The sequence below is a fragment of the Melospiza melodia genome, chromosome 4 (genome assembly GCF_035770615.1).
Source record: "Melospiza melodia melodia isolate bMelMel2 chromosome 4, bMelMel2.pri, whole genome shotgun sequence".
Lineage (NCBI taxonomy): Eukaryota > Metazoa > Chordata > Aves > Passeriformes > Passerellidae > Melospiza > Melospiza melodia.
In genome coordinates, this window is record NC_086197.1 from 83,440,758 (window position 1) to 83,460,555 (window position 19,798).

A 19,798-nucleotide genomic window follows, 5' to 3' on the forward strand; every position below is an offset into this window, starting at 1 on the left:
CTAGATTCTGTCCTTCAGCTCATTTTTTCTCAAAAAAACAGAGTAATATTGCAGTCCTCTCACCTGGTTTTGGAAATAGATAACTCACAGAGTTTTACAGATTTTCTCTGTTGTCATTGGAGGCATCTATATGGAGCAATTCATCTGGCATATTTTAGAGAATTAAATGATGAGGCAAACCATGCCCCAGTAAATGACTTTCTCACCATTCACTCTAAAAGCTCTGTAACCAACTAGCTCATGTGTAGACAGCTGCACTCACCACATCTAATGTGAAACAAATTGAATTCTATTCCTACACTGTTTGGCTATTTGAATACCTAAAGCCTCTATGATCCTGTGATTCCATTTCTATTCTTGTCCCCTCTTCCACGTTATCTAGTTGCAATACACACACAAAATAAGGCAAACCCATCATAGTAGTTTTGCTATGACCTTTCACAACACTAAGAAAAACTGCACCTTTTGTCACCTACATCATCATGTGTCTGTACTGTTTCTGTTATTTCTCATGGAGAAAAACAAAAAAAGCAATACCATAGAAATAGTCCTTGTCTCTAATCTATGTACTGTTCAATATTTGTAGTGTGTCAATCTACTGAAGTTATAAGCCTTTCTGTTTTTCTGTGCCTAAACCTTATTACTTTCTATTTCCTAGCAACAAATCATATGGTTCAGGCACAGGCTTTTGACCCTGTTCTGTAGGAATCATGTTCATTTGTTCTCACCCTCAGTGCTTTTTCCACAGACTTCTATTATTGTCAGGTTTCATCATCCTTCAACATTTCCCTACTCAGAAACCTTTTGTTACATATCTGTCCAGCAATTCATACCAACATGTATGCTCATACCTATTTAATATTCCATTAGAAACCATTATCAAGTCAGCACCATGAAGATAAAAGCTTTAAATTTTCAGAATTTTTTTTCATTGATCTGGTTGTTATTGATTCAGACAGACGGATCTCTGAGGGAGGACAAAGAAGCAATTTTATCAGTAGCAAGGAAGAAAATCTAGGAGAATTTATAGCCATCTTTACAACTTTTGAAGTGTCAGAAGGACATACAAAACCAAGAAAATAAAGGTGGACAGATCTGTATTAATTTTTCAAATATGATCCTTAATAAAAGATCTATGTGTAATCTCGGAAGACACTGAACCCCATGAGAATTATTCCCTTTTTTGATCACCTCCCATTTAGCCACTATACATCAACATTTACAAGGTCTGTGTTATCACAGACTCCAAGGACTTCACAATCTGAAAAGATCTATATAAAACAGGATGACATTTTTACAAGACAAGGAACAATAGGAAGGGCTCCAGATGACGTTTTCAGTGACCAACATCTGAGTTGAATTTCATTATCTAAGAACTGTCCATGTGGCACCAATTTGCATCTTTAAGTTACTGAAGTACCAGCATTTATACTTCCCCTTTCAGAGGCTCCTCAGCCCAACCAGTGAGGCACACAGCTTCTTCTTCACCCACATTGCAGCTTGGATCCAAGAGGGAGAGGCACACTTATTTTTTGCCTATTTCTCTGATCTCAGTTTTCCTCTCTGGACAGAAATCAAGAGAAATGCAGCTACAAACTCACAGGGATCCGGGATGCTGAGGGAGGCAGCTCAGCTCTGCTGTTACCTTGGCACAAGGGAGCCCTGCCCAAACACAACAACCAGTTGTGTCTATGTACCATGCAACAATTCACTAAAGCCCTATATCTAAACCACATTTTATCCTTTCATATTTTCTCTGCAAATTGATGTATGCATTAGGAACTTGAGTTAACAACTTGGGTTTAGGAACATCTGCTTGAAAATTACTTTCTTTATTTTACACATTCCTCAGAATTTTCTGTTTCACTAAACAAGGTTTAGAAGAACTCACTCATTAAAAAAAGAAACTTATTAAAACAATGTGCATTTTATGCCTGGGGAAGAAAGAAACCTTGCCTAAGCACATTGTGCATAAACAATATCCCTTGTTGGTAAAAAGCGGTGAAAGTGACAAACAGAAAAAATTATCAGTGTTTGAGCTGCAATTAGTCCATGCATAAAGGAGGATCAATACAACAATTTGTAACTATCAAAAGCTGGAGCCTTTAAAAGCCAGCTGGCTTGGCAGAAACCTTCCCACAGTGGCTGTATGTCAATATAAGGATTATTTTCAAGCACCCTTAGTTGTTTTTCTCTAACATGATAAGCAGTGGACTCTAATATCCTGAGGCTTTCTCTTCAGATCTCTGGGTAGGACTTGGAGAGCTACACCAGAGACTGCACTAAATAAGCCTTTCAAGTTTGTACAGTCTGGTATGTTTTGAGGAGTCTAACTGCCCTGTAGCTGCATATCCTGCATGCAGATGATGACTTGAGGTTCCATATATCATTTTTGCCTTCTCTTAAAATGCATAATTATCATCCCAAAAAAGTGGGACACAGCTACCATAACTGTCCATATTATGAGCTGTGACTTGATGCTACCTAGGGATATATTTATAAAATGTGATTATGTGTGACACAGGAGCACTGCCAATACATTTTTGTCTCTCAAATTGGGATCAAGCTATATTGGGTAGCCCTTGGGCAGCTGAAGAATTACACAGGAAAACCAAACACTGATCCTGCTAGAGTTCAGGGTGAGCAGTAATGTATCTTCTGTGATTGTATCTGTTTCCTTGGCCTTACAGTTAAAAGAAAGAAATAAATCTATTATTTAGGTGTCCATAAGATACATAAGATTTTGCAATTTTTCTCATCGTAAAGAGTTTGATGAGTATATGTACGGCAAACCTTGAGAGAAAAGAAATTCTGGGCAGGCAGCAGAGTACAGTGCATGGGTGATATATGGCTGCTTCCTTTCCACCAAGTCTGTACAAACTCTATCCTCTGCCTGCCACAAGTAAGCACAAACTCCCTTTCTTTCCACTGAAAAACATACAGCTCACAGGGAAATATTCATTTAGTGAATGTCAAGGACTATCTCTTGCTGTGTGTCTTAGGATGATTTTAGGATGTTTGTATCCCCAGTTGTCTGTTTTGCTTATGCTAGATATTGAGTTTCCTGCTTTTAAGATTAGATTGGAGAGTGAAAGGGTGGAGCAGGAAAAGCAGCAGAATATTTTTGGAGCTGTATTCAAAAACAGAGAGATAAGAGCTTCAGCTTTCTCTCTCTCTCAGTGCATGTTGTCTGCAGCACAGACAGCAGGAAAGAGCTCTCCTTTGCTTTTAGTTAGTTTTTGTAGCTAGCTGAGGCAGAGGAGTTTCCCAGAATGTGGCTGTCTTCTTCTTGGAACTGATTGCCCCTGCTCTGGACTGAAAACCCAGAAAAACACCGTGAGCTCACCCCTGTGGCACACGGGAGCCGGGATGTGGCATTTTCCAGCGCAGGAGGGACTGATAAGAGACTGAACGTGCCGATCTACAGCCCACAAAAACGACCCTCTCTGAATCTGCCATCTCTTCAGAACAATGAGGAGTTCCATTGTTTAGTGTTATTCATTTTCTCATGTTTGTGAATACTTTGTTAAATAAACAGTTTTTTCCACTTCTCTCATAGGAGATTTACCTCCTGAACTGGCTGTGGAAGGGGCAGCTTGAATCTGCTTTCTAGAGAGACCCCTTTGAAAGTTCCCTCCCTAAATATGCCCTAAACCAGAACAAATGCACTGTGCTGCTCTTCTACTTCTGCAAATAAACATATGGCAGAGAGCACATCTATAATCTCAAGATATTTTGAATTCCTCAGACAGCTCAGGTACCCACTATGTTATTAGAATGCTTTCCAAACTCTTAGGAACCATCTTCCAGTATACAGGAAGTGCAACGCCCAAACTCAGAGCCACATCTAAGTAGCTAAATGATACCTACAATAAAAAATAAGTAATTTTAAATGCAATTTTTTTTCTATCTGTTTTCTTGGTAGTTCACCTAGATTTTAGGTTTTCTTATCTTTTTCAGAATCCTTTAGAGCTTGTTAAGTGATGACTTTTCTATAGCTGGTGTCCAGTATAGTTGATGAACAGTGATATTCCAGACCCAATAAAAGAAACGCTAAATTTTTTATCAAATACAGTATGGTTGAAACCTCATAAACCTAGTGTTAATAAACATAATATTTCTGAGATTTTCTGGTTAGAATATAGACTTTTTTCCTTTTTTCAACTAATCAATGAACAGATAAAATTTAATATCCAGTTTTCAAGTAATATTTGTGCAAACTGATGATGTTGCTACATTGCAGAATGTAAAATGAGAAGAGTAAGTCAATTCAATTCAGTTAAATACTCACAATCTCACAGCATTCAGGTTGGCTCATTGGGTTTTAATTCTTCCAAGCATTGGTAACTTCTGAACAGTAGCAACTAGAATCAATTTCTGTCTGCTGTGGTTTTTGAATGTGGTTGTGCTTGTAGAACAAGATCACAGATTAAAGATAAAATTATTGCAATCATCCTCTAACATTTTTCCTTGATTAATTTAGTCTGAATAGATCAATTCTCTTCTTCTTTATTGTTTGTTATATTGGTAAATTCTAGTAACAAATGTCTTGAGCAACTCTGAATCCTTATCCACTTTAATTTAAAACACGTGGGAAAATGTTACAAAGGGATATGTAGTTAGCATGTACCTAGAATGCAAATACAAAAGAGCACTGCAGGAAGAGACATAACATTTTGGGTCCAATCTCTTCAACATAAAATATAGCATGCTATGTTGCCAAAATTATTCGATACCTTAATACTCAGAAGTAATAAGAAATACTTCCTTTTCTGGGTTGGAGAAGCTTCTAAGACACACTGTCTTCCACATATTTAATATTTCATGCTATTAGATATGCTTTAATTGCAGAAAACACAGAAAGAGATGAGTGTCCATGGTGCCTAAATGCAAATGGACAGGTTCTCTCTGGTAGCCTTGAGAGGCACCAGCCTTCCCCAGTTATATGAAGAACAAGACACGTTGGAACTCACCAACCACTGAAACAGGGAAGCCAATTGGCTTGTATGGGATGAACTGAATCCTGCCTCTTTCCTCTTGAATACTTTGCTGAGTCTCCTTGGATTCTCCCCAGTTTTGCTTAAGATCACATCTGGTAACTGGGTCTAACACAAATAACTTGCTCTTGAATCCAATACTCCTTTGATTATGCACCTGAACTTGGTTGATTACTGCTGAGTACATCTCCCTAGAGCAGAAAAACTAAATAGTGCCATCTGATGATGCCAGTAATGTCTATTAGCTTTAAAATTATTCTCTCTTCACTGTAATTCCTATGCCACAGTATTTAGCCTACATGATTTCACTGCCATTTCTTTAATATAAAGAAATTTTTATTTTTCTCTTTATATTACAATGTAAGATTTATCAAGATAATTTCACTGACAGTGACCCTCCGAAATAATTACTCTATTTTTGAGTTTGTCACTTATAGGCCATTACTAGATACAGATAGATCACTTTTCCCATAAATGATTTAAAATGCAGCTTCTTTATACTATCAAATGCCATTAACAAAATATTTTTACCTTTTTTCTTCTATATTCTCTCTAATGTGTCTTTTTTTGTTTTTAAGAAAATGTTGTAAGGAAACAAAAAGGCTCATATTATTCAGTTACAGAGGTATTAAAACCAACATATTTTCCCTCACATCTGTCCTGATGGCGTGCAGAGCAGTTGTATTACCAAACAGGCCATAAATCAACAAGTGGAGAAAATTAGAAATTTGTACAAACATTCTCATTTGATTTGATAGATTTAAGAAGAGATTTTAAATTAAAATATTCAAGTTAAGAAGCTTTCCAAGGTATCATTTTCCTCAAAACATGTCTGGCCTTCTTCCTGTTAATAGAAGTAAGGATATCAGAAGGGCTTAAAAATGCTGCAGAACTGAAACAGTGTTGTCTTTGACACAGACTAAAGGGTAAAAAAACCCCCACCATTTCTTTGCACTCAGATACTTTTTTTGCTTGGAATGACAAGGGTTAATTTTTTTCAGCCTCTTTTCTACAGCTTGAGTTTTTCACCTGATCATAGTAGAAAGGATATATCTGGATATCCGTACCTATCACGAGATGCAAATCAATTTTCATTGAGTAATGAGAGTAAATCCTTTATCACCTTCCCTAGCATATTAATTATTAAAATACCTTATGAATTAGAACTTGTTTCTCAAAACATAATTGACCTCAGTCAAGTTCTGCATCATGAATTTTGTATGTGGAGCATATATATTGCTCAATTAATCAGTACTTAAGATCTGTACATAAGCAAAAGCACAGCTATAAATTGCCCTTGCTTTTAGGTTCTACATTCTAGTTTCACACCAATAATTTTCTTAATCACTGATTATAATCACATGGACTCGTGGTGCACCTCAGAATCACAGCAGCTCCAAGCTCTGCTTGCTGAGCCTGCTTACATTATAGCCGTACATTACTTAAATCCATTAAGAGTGATTCAGATCACTCTGCAATTTTAGTTTCTTGTACAGCCACCTGGATTAATTCCATTAAAATAATTAGCATGCCAAAGCAGAATTTATTTGAAATCATTCCCTGTTAATTCCCAATAATAAGTTAACACCGGTAACAACTCTTTAATTTGTTTAATATAAAGGCGCAGGAAATTGGACATCAGGATTCTTTGTTACAAGTGGTGTGCCTTAGTTCCCAATGCTTTTGCAAACCAAGTCAAACACCTGTGAAACTATGGCAAAAGTACATAAAAAAGATTTTGAATTTAATTTTATGAATTCAGGTCTCTGTCTATTTAAGCTTTAGCCATGTTTTCAAACATTTCTCTGTACCCCCAAGTTTTCAAAAAAAATTACATAGAATTTTGACATGTGATGTAGGTATGACAGAAAAAACATCACAGATCTTAATAAAACTCCAGCAGACATTCCCCCTGCCACTCCCACTTCTGCAACTGAAAGCTGTATCTATTTTTTTAACACAGTACAGATTAGTGAAACTAGATTTGCTACCACAGTGAGTCCTAGTAAGGTCAGCAGCATTCTGCCCTTCCCAACTCATTGTTAATCTTATTTATCCATATCTGATGTACTCATCTGCTATTATCTCACATTATACTCAGACAGTTTTTTGACCCCAACAGATTCCAGTACCAGTGGCATCCTATGATCCTAAGTGTTTCTGACAGTAAAAAGTTCTAAATTATGAGCTGCCTATAAGAACTCATAACTTGCAAAAAAATGCAAGACGTGCACAATTTAAAGTATTTTTAAAAGGTTTTTTTTCTCTAAGAGTAGTTGTAGACTTGAGAGGAGGAATTTTAAAAACTTGAGTGAGGAGCATAGCACCAGTATATTTAAGGGGGACGTTTAGTTCCATTGTGCTTAATGCCTCAAAAAACATCAAAACTTATCAGCCTGAAAGTGCACCATTTTGAAGCTTCTGTTTTAATGATAAATAATGATTTGAGAATGCAAATTCTGTACTCGGTGAAAGAATAGAGAGGTGTCAGCTTTCTTGAAGAAAACATTTAAAACAGTCTGAGCTGAATATTAAGTCAAGAGAGTTTTGCATAGATTGATGTCTTAGCAACTTCAAAAGATAGCAGAAGAAGATTAATTTTGTAAACGGCTGATTCCACAATAATGATTCTTTAGGGCTTCAAAATTCTTTATGAAAAATCTCATTCTTCTGGGGTTTCTCTAAATGTTGTGTATAGATGCTATCTTCTCAGAAAAAAAAATATTACAATGTGATAGAATGATCATTAATTTTTATTTTAGTTGACACCTTATTTTGAATTAGCCTTCTAGCTTCTGTTCTTTTATTCTCATTCTCTGGTATTATTCTGCCATTTCAGGATGAATTTTTTTGATATTCCCTTTTTAAATGGGGTTAATGCTGTAGTGTGTCTCTGTGTGTTCAGCCAAAATTAATCTTTCCTCAAAGGCGTTAAATTAACATATCTAAAAAACAAATAACAGCAAGGCTTTCTCGTCCACTCAGACTATGAAATTAGTTCCGGAAGAGTAAAGCAAAACATTGTAAAGTGGGGTTAGGCGATAATATTTTCCTTCTTTCAAGACCAGGTAATGTTATAGGATCATGTCAAGACCGAGTGGGCAGGGAACTATGGAAATCACCAAGTTCAACCCCTCTTCTTAGGGCGGGCTCAGCTAGAGGAGGCTGCCTGTGTCCAGCCAGGTTTTGAGTGTCTCCAAGGTTGGAGATTCCACAACTTTTTTTTAAGCAGCCTGTTCCAGTGTTATGTTGGATTTGTCATAAAATCTGAGAAAGCAACATAGTTGCTGTACTTTGTCCAGAGGAGACCAAAGAAAAGGTTGCACACTCAGAATATATTTCAAGTCTTTTCTTCACCAGGAGAGAGAAGTGATGTTGCAGTGACCTCCTGAAGAAGCAGACAACATTTACCTAAGCACTCATGGCAGAGTGGAGTCAGTGCTTCCACCTATTATCTGCTTCATTCTCTATTATCCCTGCTTGTATAAAAAAAAGTCAAATTTTCAAGTACCTCTATTACTCCCCAGGAAAAATAGCCCACCAAAGCAAATAAAATGTCTCTTTTCAAGTACGTGAGTAGAGGTCAAGTGCTGCCCTTACCTTTATAAGTTTAAAACTCATATTTTCTATCTGTAAATACATTTTGTTACAGAGTTATATATATCCCTAAAAGTTCTAAATTGTGTAAATGTAAATATAAATACAAATATATGACTAAAGGTGGGCAAAAAACAGCTACTCTACACTGCCTATAAAGAGAGAGCTTGGGAGGAGAGAGAAACACACACAAAAGAGGTGGAGGGAAAGAGCTTTATTCCCATCCAAGAAATAGCACTGTATCCATGCTGTAATTCTTTGCCTGGAAGGAAGTACAAAGATAAATCTTTTTCTTAAAATCAAAACAAAACCACCTTTGAAATACTTCCATCCACTGCAAATGTATGCTCAAGTCCTGTTCCTGTTAACTGATGAGCACTTATGTTGAATTCAACAGAACACTTCTCATGAAGCAGTCAGCACCTGCCAGGGTAAAAACTCTTATAAAACACCTGCTTGTTTTGTAGACAGAATAATGAAGTTAAATAGAATGAGAACACTAGAGTAATGTGATGGGAGAACATATTGAATCATGTCACAATTACCCTATTGTGCATATCACCATTTATAAATCCAATTAACAGAAAAACTCTTCTCTTTACAAAACTTTAAATATGAAATACCAGTTTTGAATAAATATCTCATTTGGATATAAAGAGTGATAGGAAAAATCTCTTAAATATGGCAACTTATTAAAATAAGAACATCTTAAATGATAATATTCACTTTTTGCCTGGGAAAAAGAAAGATTAACAGAATCATGAAACTTTTAAAAGTTGATCAAATAATATATTCATTGACCAAAGAAACAGATGGGCTGGTTATGGTCTACTAAAAGTAACCATCAAGAACCCAAGGTACTAAGTATTGCCATATCTCAGAACACTGCTTTTCTATTTCCTTTTGAAAACACTTTAGAGATACACAGTAATAAGCTGTACTAGTTACATGTTAGAAGTTTCTTTTCCTACTAAATTAAATTAATTTTTAAATGCTGATTATAAATGAAAATTAATTGAGTCTAGAAACCATTCTTTTCTAGCTCTCCTGTGAAAAACAGAGGCAACAGTAAAACAGGAATCTACTCAGCAGTAACTCACATCTTGTGTAAATAAATTTCTTTTTTTCTATTACCAATCAAGTTCTCTCCAATTTAAAATCATTATGAACTATGAGATTTTCTGCATTTAGCATACAAGTGAAAGAGAGAAACAAATGTCTTATCAATCACATCATTTCAATATGCACTGGTGGTTATGATCACCCTTCAGTCATGAAAGTGTCAAGGGAATATTACACAGATGAATCCTTCAGGGAAGCAAATCTTCATAATTTGTAAATTAAAATAAACTAAGTAAACAAAAATAAATACTCTTCAAAGGGATTTCTTTTAATGGAAAGCAAATCAGTTTCTTCAATAAACAGAAAAATGTGGGTTTTCTCACCCTTGCAAATACCCTCCATAAGACAGAAGTCCTTCAGAACAGAGATCCCACTTTGTGAGGTGAAAACCACTAAGTTGAATGTATCAGCATATCCACTGGACTTGAACCTACTCAGTACCACATGAATGAAGACAGATATACTGAACAGAGGTGAGAAGTTGTTTTAATATGCAGAAGGGTAGGATCATGTTAAGAAATTAATATTGAAGAAAAGGAAAAAACTGCCTGTCTCAAGAATGTTAGTTAGTTCTTTATTTTTTTTTTTTTTACTGTGAATTTGATTATATATTGCATTTGACTACTCAGAGAGAATTCTGGAGGATTTTCCACCCCTGCAGCTATTTAAAATCTGGATGGGCATGGTCTTAAAGAACCTGATTATGCTGATCCTGAACCAGGCAGAGGGTTAGAGTAGGTGGAGATCTTTGACAGCTTCAGATGGGCTGTGCTCCTATGATGGCTAGGGTAGAAAAATGGTATCTGGAATGGCTAAGAAAGCCAGGGTTTTCCTTTAATTTATCAGCTAATTTTTAATATAAGACATTATTACTGATTGAGGCTAGGATGCACATCAAAACTGATCACACAGCATTACTGTTTACTCCCAGCACAGGAAGTCTTGTAACCTATGTAAAATATTCACCTCTGTCAGACACAGCAGTAGTGCTGCCCTGAAGAACAGGAATTGTGGATTGATAGGAAAAGGCAAAGTGTTTAAGACCATCTTCTTCTTATGCCTCTGAATGCAAGACTAAGAAAATAAAATGTTTGGGCATATAACACACCCAAACAATTGGTACACTGGTACATAATGTGGACTAGCCTAGTATGGGGAATATTTAATATATCCCATGGGGCAGGAAGCTAACTTCAAATAAATGTTTCTTTTTCTTCATACTTTTTTCCCCCTCTCTTTCAGTAAATTACTGTTTCAAAATCAAATACATTTTCCTTAATCTAGAATGCCTCCATCTCTGTTTATTGCCGTACTTAGAGTCAGCAACAGAAATTTTTACAGGTATTGATGAAATACAATTATCTAGGGAGTGGAAGCTTTCATATAAAAATGTACAGCTTATCTTATTATGCTAAACTTTCATGCTCACCAAATGAAAATAGATCACTTTATGCTTTAACAACACAGACCCAGAAAAACATCTACTGGAAATGTAGGTAATTATCACTGCAAATCTTACAATATGCTTCCTACCTTTTCCATCATCACAATGTTTCCCATTTTCCAGCAACATTCTGTGTTCCAGGTGTTCTTTAAAATCACTAAAGACTCATTTAGACTTTTAACTTTATATTCCTGGAGGCAGGGATTCCCTTTTCATAAAAATTGCATAGAAAGAAAAAACTGTGAACTATAATCAACATTTGTATCCACCAAGTGGTCTGGTGTATTACCTAAAGCAAAAACAGCTTCCACTCAGAAGTTAAATTCAAAATGACCTTGTGCTTTTTTTAAAACTGCTTGCAGCTGAGGTCATTGGAATGAATTGTGATAGAGAGTGCTTCTCTCTGCATAGTCAGAAGGCATGTGTAGTACATGAATTACCACCAAGTAAGGAAAAAATCCCAACCAAAACAGGGCAAAGTACATCATTCCATTTCTCTGTAAAATAACGGCAAATATTGCCTATAATAATTATTACTTCTAATGAAACATTTTAGGGTTTTGGCAACTTTATTTCACCACAAAGTACATGCTACACATTTCAAATCTATATTCATCAATTAATCCTGTTTGTTATTGGCCTCTACTGTTAACAGCATAAGAATCTGTAACTACATTTCCCCAGCAGGCAGATCCCAGCTCCACAGAATATTATGTAGTGTTGTTTAAAAATACATAGTTGTTGAGTTAAATGAGTTAAAGCTCATTAAATTACCGAGTCAAAAACAATGAAATAATGAAATGGAAAAGAGGTTGGAACTGCTAGTGAGTGTTTTAATTGAAATTTAAATATGTAAATCAAAAGCAATTTCACAATTTACTTATGTAGGAGATTATTAATTAATTTTAGAAGGAGATTTTGAAAAAGGTATTTTTTTAATTCTTTTTCTTGCAAACACATAAGCAACCACTGTCAAATTATTTTTACTCTGTCACTAAGATTGTACGAGTCCTCAATTTGTTTCCATAATAGCAGCTTTTCACTGGAATATTTTGATCGACAGATTCATATTTTTAACATCTGCCTCTTTTGGGAGCAGCTTAATGTTAGGATGAAAAATGTTAAGATGAAAAATACACTGGAGGTTTCAGAGCAGGTGGAAAAACTCACAGTTCTGATTAAATGAGAACTGCTTCTAATCCTGTTTTCCACTGTGCCTTAAAGTATCCTATATAAAGAATAAAACCCCACTTGTCACTTATGGAACATTTGAAGAAGAGAGGGGCAAATAAAGAGTACGTGTAACTTACCATTAAAATTTACTGCCCGGATATAGCTAAGCAGTTCTTTACCATCAGTCGTGCTCATCCTTGGACACAGACCAATATATCCAGGACAGAGATCTTTATGCATGTTGTGCAGGGCATAGGCCATGGAATACACTGCATCAATGACAAACTGAACTTTTCCTTCTTGTTCATAGGCTGAATCTCTTGCAATTCTTTCTAAGCCTGCGGAAGAAAGAGAAAAGAGTTTACTTCTACTGGTGTGTGCACAAGTGTGTACCTGCATGAGCACTTGCATGCAAAAATTCACACTGGAATGTAAATAATTACAGCTGGATTGACAGGAAAAGTCGGGGTTCCTCGATCCATCATCTAAATAAACAAGACGAGGGAAAATATGGCCATCTGGTTTTCCCTCTAATCATTGTACACTCTGCCAGGTATGTAAACAGTATGTTGATTTCTGGGCTAGGAAAAAGGACAGAGCATTTCATTACAAGAGAAATATATGTAGATATATGTATTTCTACAGTACAGTAGAAAAATTCTCTTTCCACATTATTGATTTTCATTCAAGAGCTGTTTATTGTCATTTATAGGACAGTTCTAGAGCAGCCTGCTGTTCTGTTTTAGATAAATTTAAGGCTATCTTGATTTTTATCCCTATTGTTTGATAAACATTATTTAAACATCTCAGGGAAAAAAGCTGAGTGCTTGCCAAGTGATGTGACCATCTGTCTCCATGGTGAAAACTGCTTATTCTACAACATTTTCCTGTATTTACTATTGAATAACACTTCACATGGAGAGCCATGTACTCTTTGCTGTTTCCTACAGGGACATTTATCCTTTAGAGGGAGCACAGAGCAAATCAATACATCATATAATTTTTATTCTGCAAGATTGCCAAAATTCATCATCTATGTCCAAGTACAAGAGAAGTTTTATGTTAATAGATGATATTACTTAGTGGAATTGTTAAATAGAATGATCAGAAAAATTATTTTATAAATAAAGAATCAACATGAAATACCATGTCCTAAATAGAAATTCAGATGCTGATTTGATGGTCAAATCTTCATTTTCCAGAGAAAAAGTGATTGGCAAATCTTGGTGCAAAATTTGCCCTGCTGAAATATACTGTGAAATTCCTTTTGCTACAGTGAACTGAACAGACACCTAGGTTATCTACCAGGTTATCAACTCATTCAATTTGCAAATAATCCAATCATATGATCTAAGATTATATAGAAATGAGACAAAAGTTTATGCAAAATTTTAAAAATATTAACTCTCTATTTTCTTTTTTATTGTTTCTTTTTTATATCTAAACACAGGATTTTATCAGTTCAAGGTATCAATTTTGCTGAGTCCAAATTTATAAAAGTACACTGCTTGTGCCTGAAAATATAGTGGACACAAGATCTTTCTTTAGACAAAGTATGCAAGCACATATGACAGGGGAAAAAAGGACAGGGAGCATACTCAGAAACCTTTCTTCTATTTGTCTGCTACACTTCAGTACCTCCATCTTGCACTACAGTAATAACATATGAACAAATCTGTAATCTGACAAGCAGTGTTGGTTTCTGCTTTAAACACCCCTAAGCACTGGAAGCAATAGATAGCCTTGAAAAATCATGGTGTGCTATTATTTCTCCTCAGGGATTAGTTAAAAAAAAACACAAAATCACTACTTCTTGAAAAGCTAAAAACCATTTGAAGAGGAAGGCAGAGATCATATTTGTGATTTGTGCAAGTAGTTTTACAGACACTTTTTAAGACATGCTCTGTAACGAATGACAATAATTAATGAATAATGCAACTGTACTGCAAATAAACAAACAGGAAAAATCTTTCCTTGAACATGCTGAAAATTACACAATTAGTTGCAGTGCATTGCCCAGACATAAAAGAGGACATGAAGGATGGAAAACATGAAGCTTAATTAGTTTACAAATTTACTGACTTATTTCATTTGGGAACTACCTTCCAACAGCAAATGATGGGTAGAGCTCATGCTCTCCCCTTTAATTGCTCCTGCCTTGTTAAGGACTCTGGGACAAGAGAAGGACAGAGTTTACAGAACTGCTGCAGGCACCGAGCAGTCTAACCTGGATGCACTCCCAGAGCTTCCACATTCTCTAAACAGGATGGGCAGGACAGGAGGAGTTAAAAGGAGATTCATTTTTAGTGCCAAGATGAATATAAATCCCATCACATAAATGGATATAAGTATATGCTGAGGGGTGGGGAGCTGGTGAAAAACAGAGCAGAAATATTTTCTGTAATAAATTCTAAGTCATAAAACACTAAATGTTGCAAACACTTAAGAAAGTGTATTGCACTAAGTGATACAGATTTTAAAAGGGAGAAAAAAAAGTTTTATTCTTCCCTATGTTATACTGTAGTTAAATACATATAAAACATTTTTGCACAAATTTCTTCCATGGCATGAGATTTTACCTTCACTCTTCACAGATATGCTACTATAAATTAATTTATTGCATAAATTATAGAGGAAAAACCTATTTTATTGGGAATGAATGTGTTTCTATACATACAAAGGGGTAAGGACCATCACAGAATTACAATATTTAAATCAGTTAAACACAGAAGGCAATAGAAAAGAGGAGTCTCTGCACTTTGCCACACTAAAAATCACAGCAAAAAAAGCACTTTCTTCTTAACTTTTCTTTTCATTTTCTCTTTCTGGAATTCTCAAACATCTAAACTAACAATTTATAAGGATGGAAAGAACTCATCAACTTAAATTACACTGCACTGCTGTAAATAGATGTTCATGTATAGCAACAAAATGATGCATATTGTCTAAACCATAAATATGGTCAGCTCCTACAGATATAATATTACTTGATTGGAAGACATGATTATAATTTTTCTTCAGACTTGTATGCCAAGTAATAGTTGTTTATTTATAGCTTGACTCTCAGCTCTACAAAGCATGTTTCTACACACATTGGTGACTTGAAGGAACATAAAAATTCATACCTCATAAAATAAATGTTTTAATGCTTCCTTAAGGATCACTTCCATTTCTCATCCTGCAGTTTTTTCTCTGGAAATTTGCTTAAGCTGTGTCATTATCAAAAAGAGTGAGAAGGTTCTCCCAGTTCTCAAACCTGCAGTCGGCAAACCCATGGTCTGACGGTGTGCCAGATGAGAACTGGGAGAAACAGATGAGACCTGGGCTTGCCAGTTCCTGACCATCTTTTCCTGATCTCCAAGACAACAGAAATCCAGGGAAATGTGCCATGGTGTTTTCCAGCAGGTCTCCCAATCCAGCTGTTGAAAAGTGCAAACCTGACATCAGCAGGATGTCAAGATTTTCTCCAACCAATGAAGAAAGTATGTAGACATAAGTACTAATGCTATCATCTTGGCTTGAGAAGATCTAGGAAAGCAATGACACTAGCCAGGAAATGCCAGCTGTTCCTGGATCAATCCACTGGAAACCTCTTTTGGGAACACTAAAGCAAGCCAGAGGAAGGATCCCACAAAGCCTGTAAATGTGGAAGAGCTGCTACAGTACTCTTGCAGCTCCTGAGCAAGTGTGACAAGCTGGACTGTTGCTGGAGGTGTTGCCTCCATACCGGCACTTCATTTCCCCTTTTTCATCCTGCATTTCTTATGCTACAGGAATAAATGTGAATCCTGCTCAGGATGGTGTAACTCAGCTATTGCATGGAAAGATAAGGAACACAATAGTAGGAAGATGAGACATGGATTAAGTGGACAGGGATGACTGGGGCTACTAGTCTGAGGGCAAAGAAGGTGAAGCAGGTGGTATTGTAAATCCCATGGGTGTGAATTGGGAAGAGATTTCAGGGAGCATAATCAAGATAAATTGGGCCTTTACAACAATAAATTAAATGTATCTTCATTGAAAATTCAAGATCATGCAGTAAGTAAATAAAGATTAATGTAAGATAGCTGAGGTAATGAATTCATACATGGGTGATGATATCACCTATGAGAGAGGAATAAGTAACTTAAACAATCAAAACTTAAGTTGCTGATCTCACCAGAAGGGCAATAACCTGGTAGGTGATAAATGTTGCATAATTCATCCAAGTTTTAGAAAACTTATTGTTAATGACAATCTTAAAGCTCTTGAAATAATTTCTGCACACATATAAGTCCCTGACAAAGGAAAACTTCAGAGCAAAGTTCCTAGTAATTTTTCTCTTAAGAAAATAAAAAATTCTAAATAAAGCAAATGGATATACCTGTCTGGTAACTTGTGACATAAAGGGAAAACAATACCTTTTATTTAACTACACCTTTTCTGAAAATCACTGGTTTCATAACATTTCAGAGCAATCCCATTCCTTCTGTCTCACAAATCTGTTTCCATTTAGTATTATTGAAAGCAATTCATGTACATGCAGCCTACATTATCTCTCCTGATTATTTTGATATTTTTTAGATTCCATCCCATATATCTAGTAAAAATCTTAATTTATGTTACTTGAAAACAAGAGACTGAAGTCAAGGATCTTGTATACTACAGCTGGTTAGAGCTTCAAATTGGAACAATGTTGATCATGCAGGGTTTGAGAAAAGTTTTGGGCACTGGAGAGCTTTGGGACACAGGAAAAGGCCTCCATAGTTTATAGGAGTAGAGACAGCTAGTATGAGGATGTAGTGTGAGTAGGAATAGTATCCTAGTAAACAAAATATTAGACTGGCATGTCTTGTCCTTCATCCAGTGAGAACCATTTTCTAAGCAGTGACGAGGAGGGCCAAGAATCTCCTAACTGTGGATTTGTCACTGGCAAGGAAAGATTTGTATCTAGAGCCTGTATTCCCCCTTCCTGTCCACAATCCCACCAACTCTTCTGTGGTCTTGTCCCTTCTCATAAGTGCTAGGGAACAAATCTTTTAGGGACTGTGCTTTGAATAAGTGGAGAAATCTTCCAGGGATAATGGTGGGAGGACAAGTAATGTGGAAGAGGGGAGAAAAAACTGCAGTGGTCTTAGAATGTTTTCTCATGAACAGCTTTTATTCCATTTGCCTCTTTTTACTTGCCTTTTTTATATATGCTTGTGCAGAATTACTGCTTGGATCATCTCTGCAACAGCTGGGGTATTTTTCCAAACTTCTGTTTTTACAAGTCTGAATTTTGGGTATATAGTAATATATTTTATTTCATAGTTGCAATTCACATTTTTTTTACTTACTGCTAAATTATTTATCCCCATTACTTGGCTCACAAAACAGTTTTACTTAAGCTGCACTTGGAAGCAAAGAAAGTCAAAGACAAATATTGTGTTCCATTGATTTTTTCTGTGGGCCAATCCCGATCACAACTAAAACACGGTAATTTGTAGGTGGTCTCCCACTCTTCAGCTCAGGCATGATGCTCTATTTTTCAGAATTGGTTAGAACTCCCCACCTTTGCAGCAAGAGTGTTTTCCACAGAAAGCTGGCATCTGTAACTAAGCCATTTCAGCAGGCTCAGCAGGAAGCACCAGGAGCATATGTTGCTCCTGTTGTAGTCTTCCCGATTATTCAGCTGTTTTCCTCACCCATTATGGAGTTTGATCTCTCTGAACAAATAATGCAGATCATCATCTTCTGTTACTGAAACTTTAGGGCATGATATACATTTATGGTGGGAGTGTTGAGTTTTCTAATAGCTGTGTGGTAACTGTGATGCATGAGTTAGTTTGCAGAGAGCATCACAAAACCTGAGGCTTCTCTGTAATAGTGTGGTGTCAGTTTAGGAAGCAATTCAGAGAGCAAGCCAAGGATTGTATCAATTTTCTCAGCCATTCCAAAAAGAAAATTGAGAATGTAGAAGCAGGGACAGTGAAATGAAGCAGTTTAACTGTCTGCTGTTCTCCAGAAACTGATGGATGTGGATTTGTGATTTAGTGAATTGTCTCTTGATGCAATTTTTTGGGGGTTGTGCCTCTTTAGACTGACTCACAACAACCTCAAAAATACAAAATAAAAAACCCCTATAAGATAGCAAGACCAATTAGGAAAAGTCTGAGAAAAAAACTTTTCAATCCCTACAATTATACAGATATATATAAAAAAATCCTATTCAAAACTAGACTGAAACTTCACATATTTTAAACATTTTTTAAATACAAAATAGCAAAAAAAATATTTCACATAAAATTAATATGCTCCAATACTTTTCACTTTAACATCATCATAAATGAAAAACTGACTTTTCTTTTTGCTTCATTCTGTAACTGAAGCATCTAAAAAAATCTTGGCCTGCCCACAAACATTTTTCAATGGAAATATCAAAATCTTTTTCCTGATTTTCACAGTAAATCAGACACATGTTTCAGAAAAACACTTCTAGGAAATGCACAGTAATATATACCAAAGTGGTATTAAAACATTATCATAGTAGTACTGGTGTTTTGCTCCTATTACTATATGTGACATTTACTAGTGTTTTCTCTTAGGAAAGCAAACTAAGGTTGCATTACTAAAATAAGATTCTGTATTTTCTCATTTATGTACTTTGAGAGTCTCTAACAGCAGTTTGAATGTTATTATCAGAGCGCAAAAATTTCCTTTTCCTAATTAGTGCCTTAGTATTGCTTAACTATAGCTCCTTGAAACAATCTCCATAGTTGGGGCACACAGGCACTCAGAATTCTCATACATTTAAAAAACAAGCCTGCTACATCTAACAGGGACAGTGTTGTGTAAATTACCTTGCTGAGCCAAGATTTGCTATGATGACAATGTTTAGCTAAACACTAATGTCTGCATTAAAATAAGAAAGATACGCCTTAGGATATGTTGTCTCCTTAGCCAACTACACCAAGAACCTCATCATGCATTTAAAAGAAAATTTGGATAAAAGAGTACAGTGGAATAAGCAATATTCCTTTCAGGCACATGACTAGTCAGTGTTTATGGAATTGCCCATGTTGGAACATATATTTAGTATGAACAGAACTTGATACAGGGTATATATTTTGAAAAGTTGTATTTCCTTGTTATTGTGGCTTGGAAACTACAAAAGTAGAGATCTGGTTCTCTGGTTCACTTTCTGACCACCATGTGTCTGATAGCCTGAGAGCAGAAAATACGTGCAGAAAAATACACTTTGGACGTTTAAATAAAAGGGGGAGAGACTATTTCATTACTAAGCAAGGAAGCAGAGCAATAAATAAATCTGACACCACAATGGGTTTCATTAGATTTTGTCCAGCTTTCAATCCAGAGAGCAAACCACAACCAACTTTTGCAAACATTTCTACATAATATTTCCATGTATTCTGAGGGTTCCCTAAATATTTACATGGTCATTTAAATATCACTCATTCCCCTCCTGCATCTTCTATTTTTATTT

At 35.8% G+C, this 19,798-nt stretch overlaps 1 protein-coding gene across 3 annotated transcripts in view; it reads right to left on the reverse strand.

Moving 5' to 3' along the window:
* Nucleotides 1-19,798, reverse strand: part of GRM8 (glutamate metabotropic receptor 8) — a 315,395-nt gene that overhangs the window by 108,269 nt on the left and 187,328 nt on the right. For all 3 annotated transcript variants that reach the window (XM_063155393.1, XM_063155394.1, XM_063155395.1), the window contains one exon: nucleotides 12,471-12,671. In XM_063155393.1, coding sequence (XP_063011463.1) covers nucleotides 12,471-12,671 — 201 coding nt within the window. The remainder of the gene's footprint in view (nucleotides 1-12,470; nucleotides 12,672-19,798) is intronic.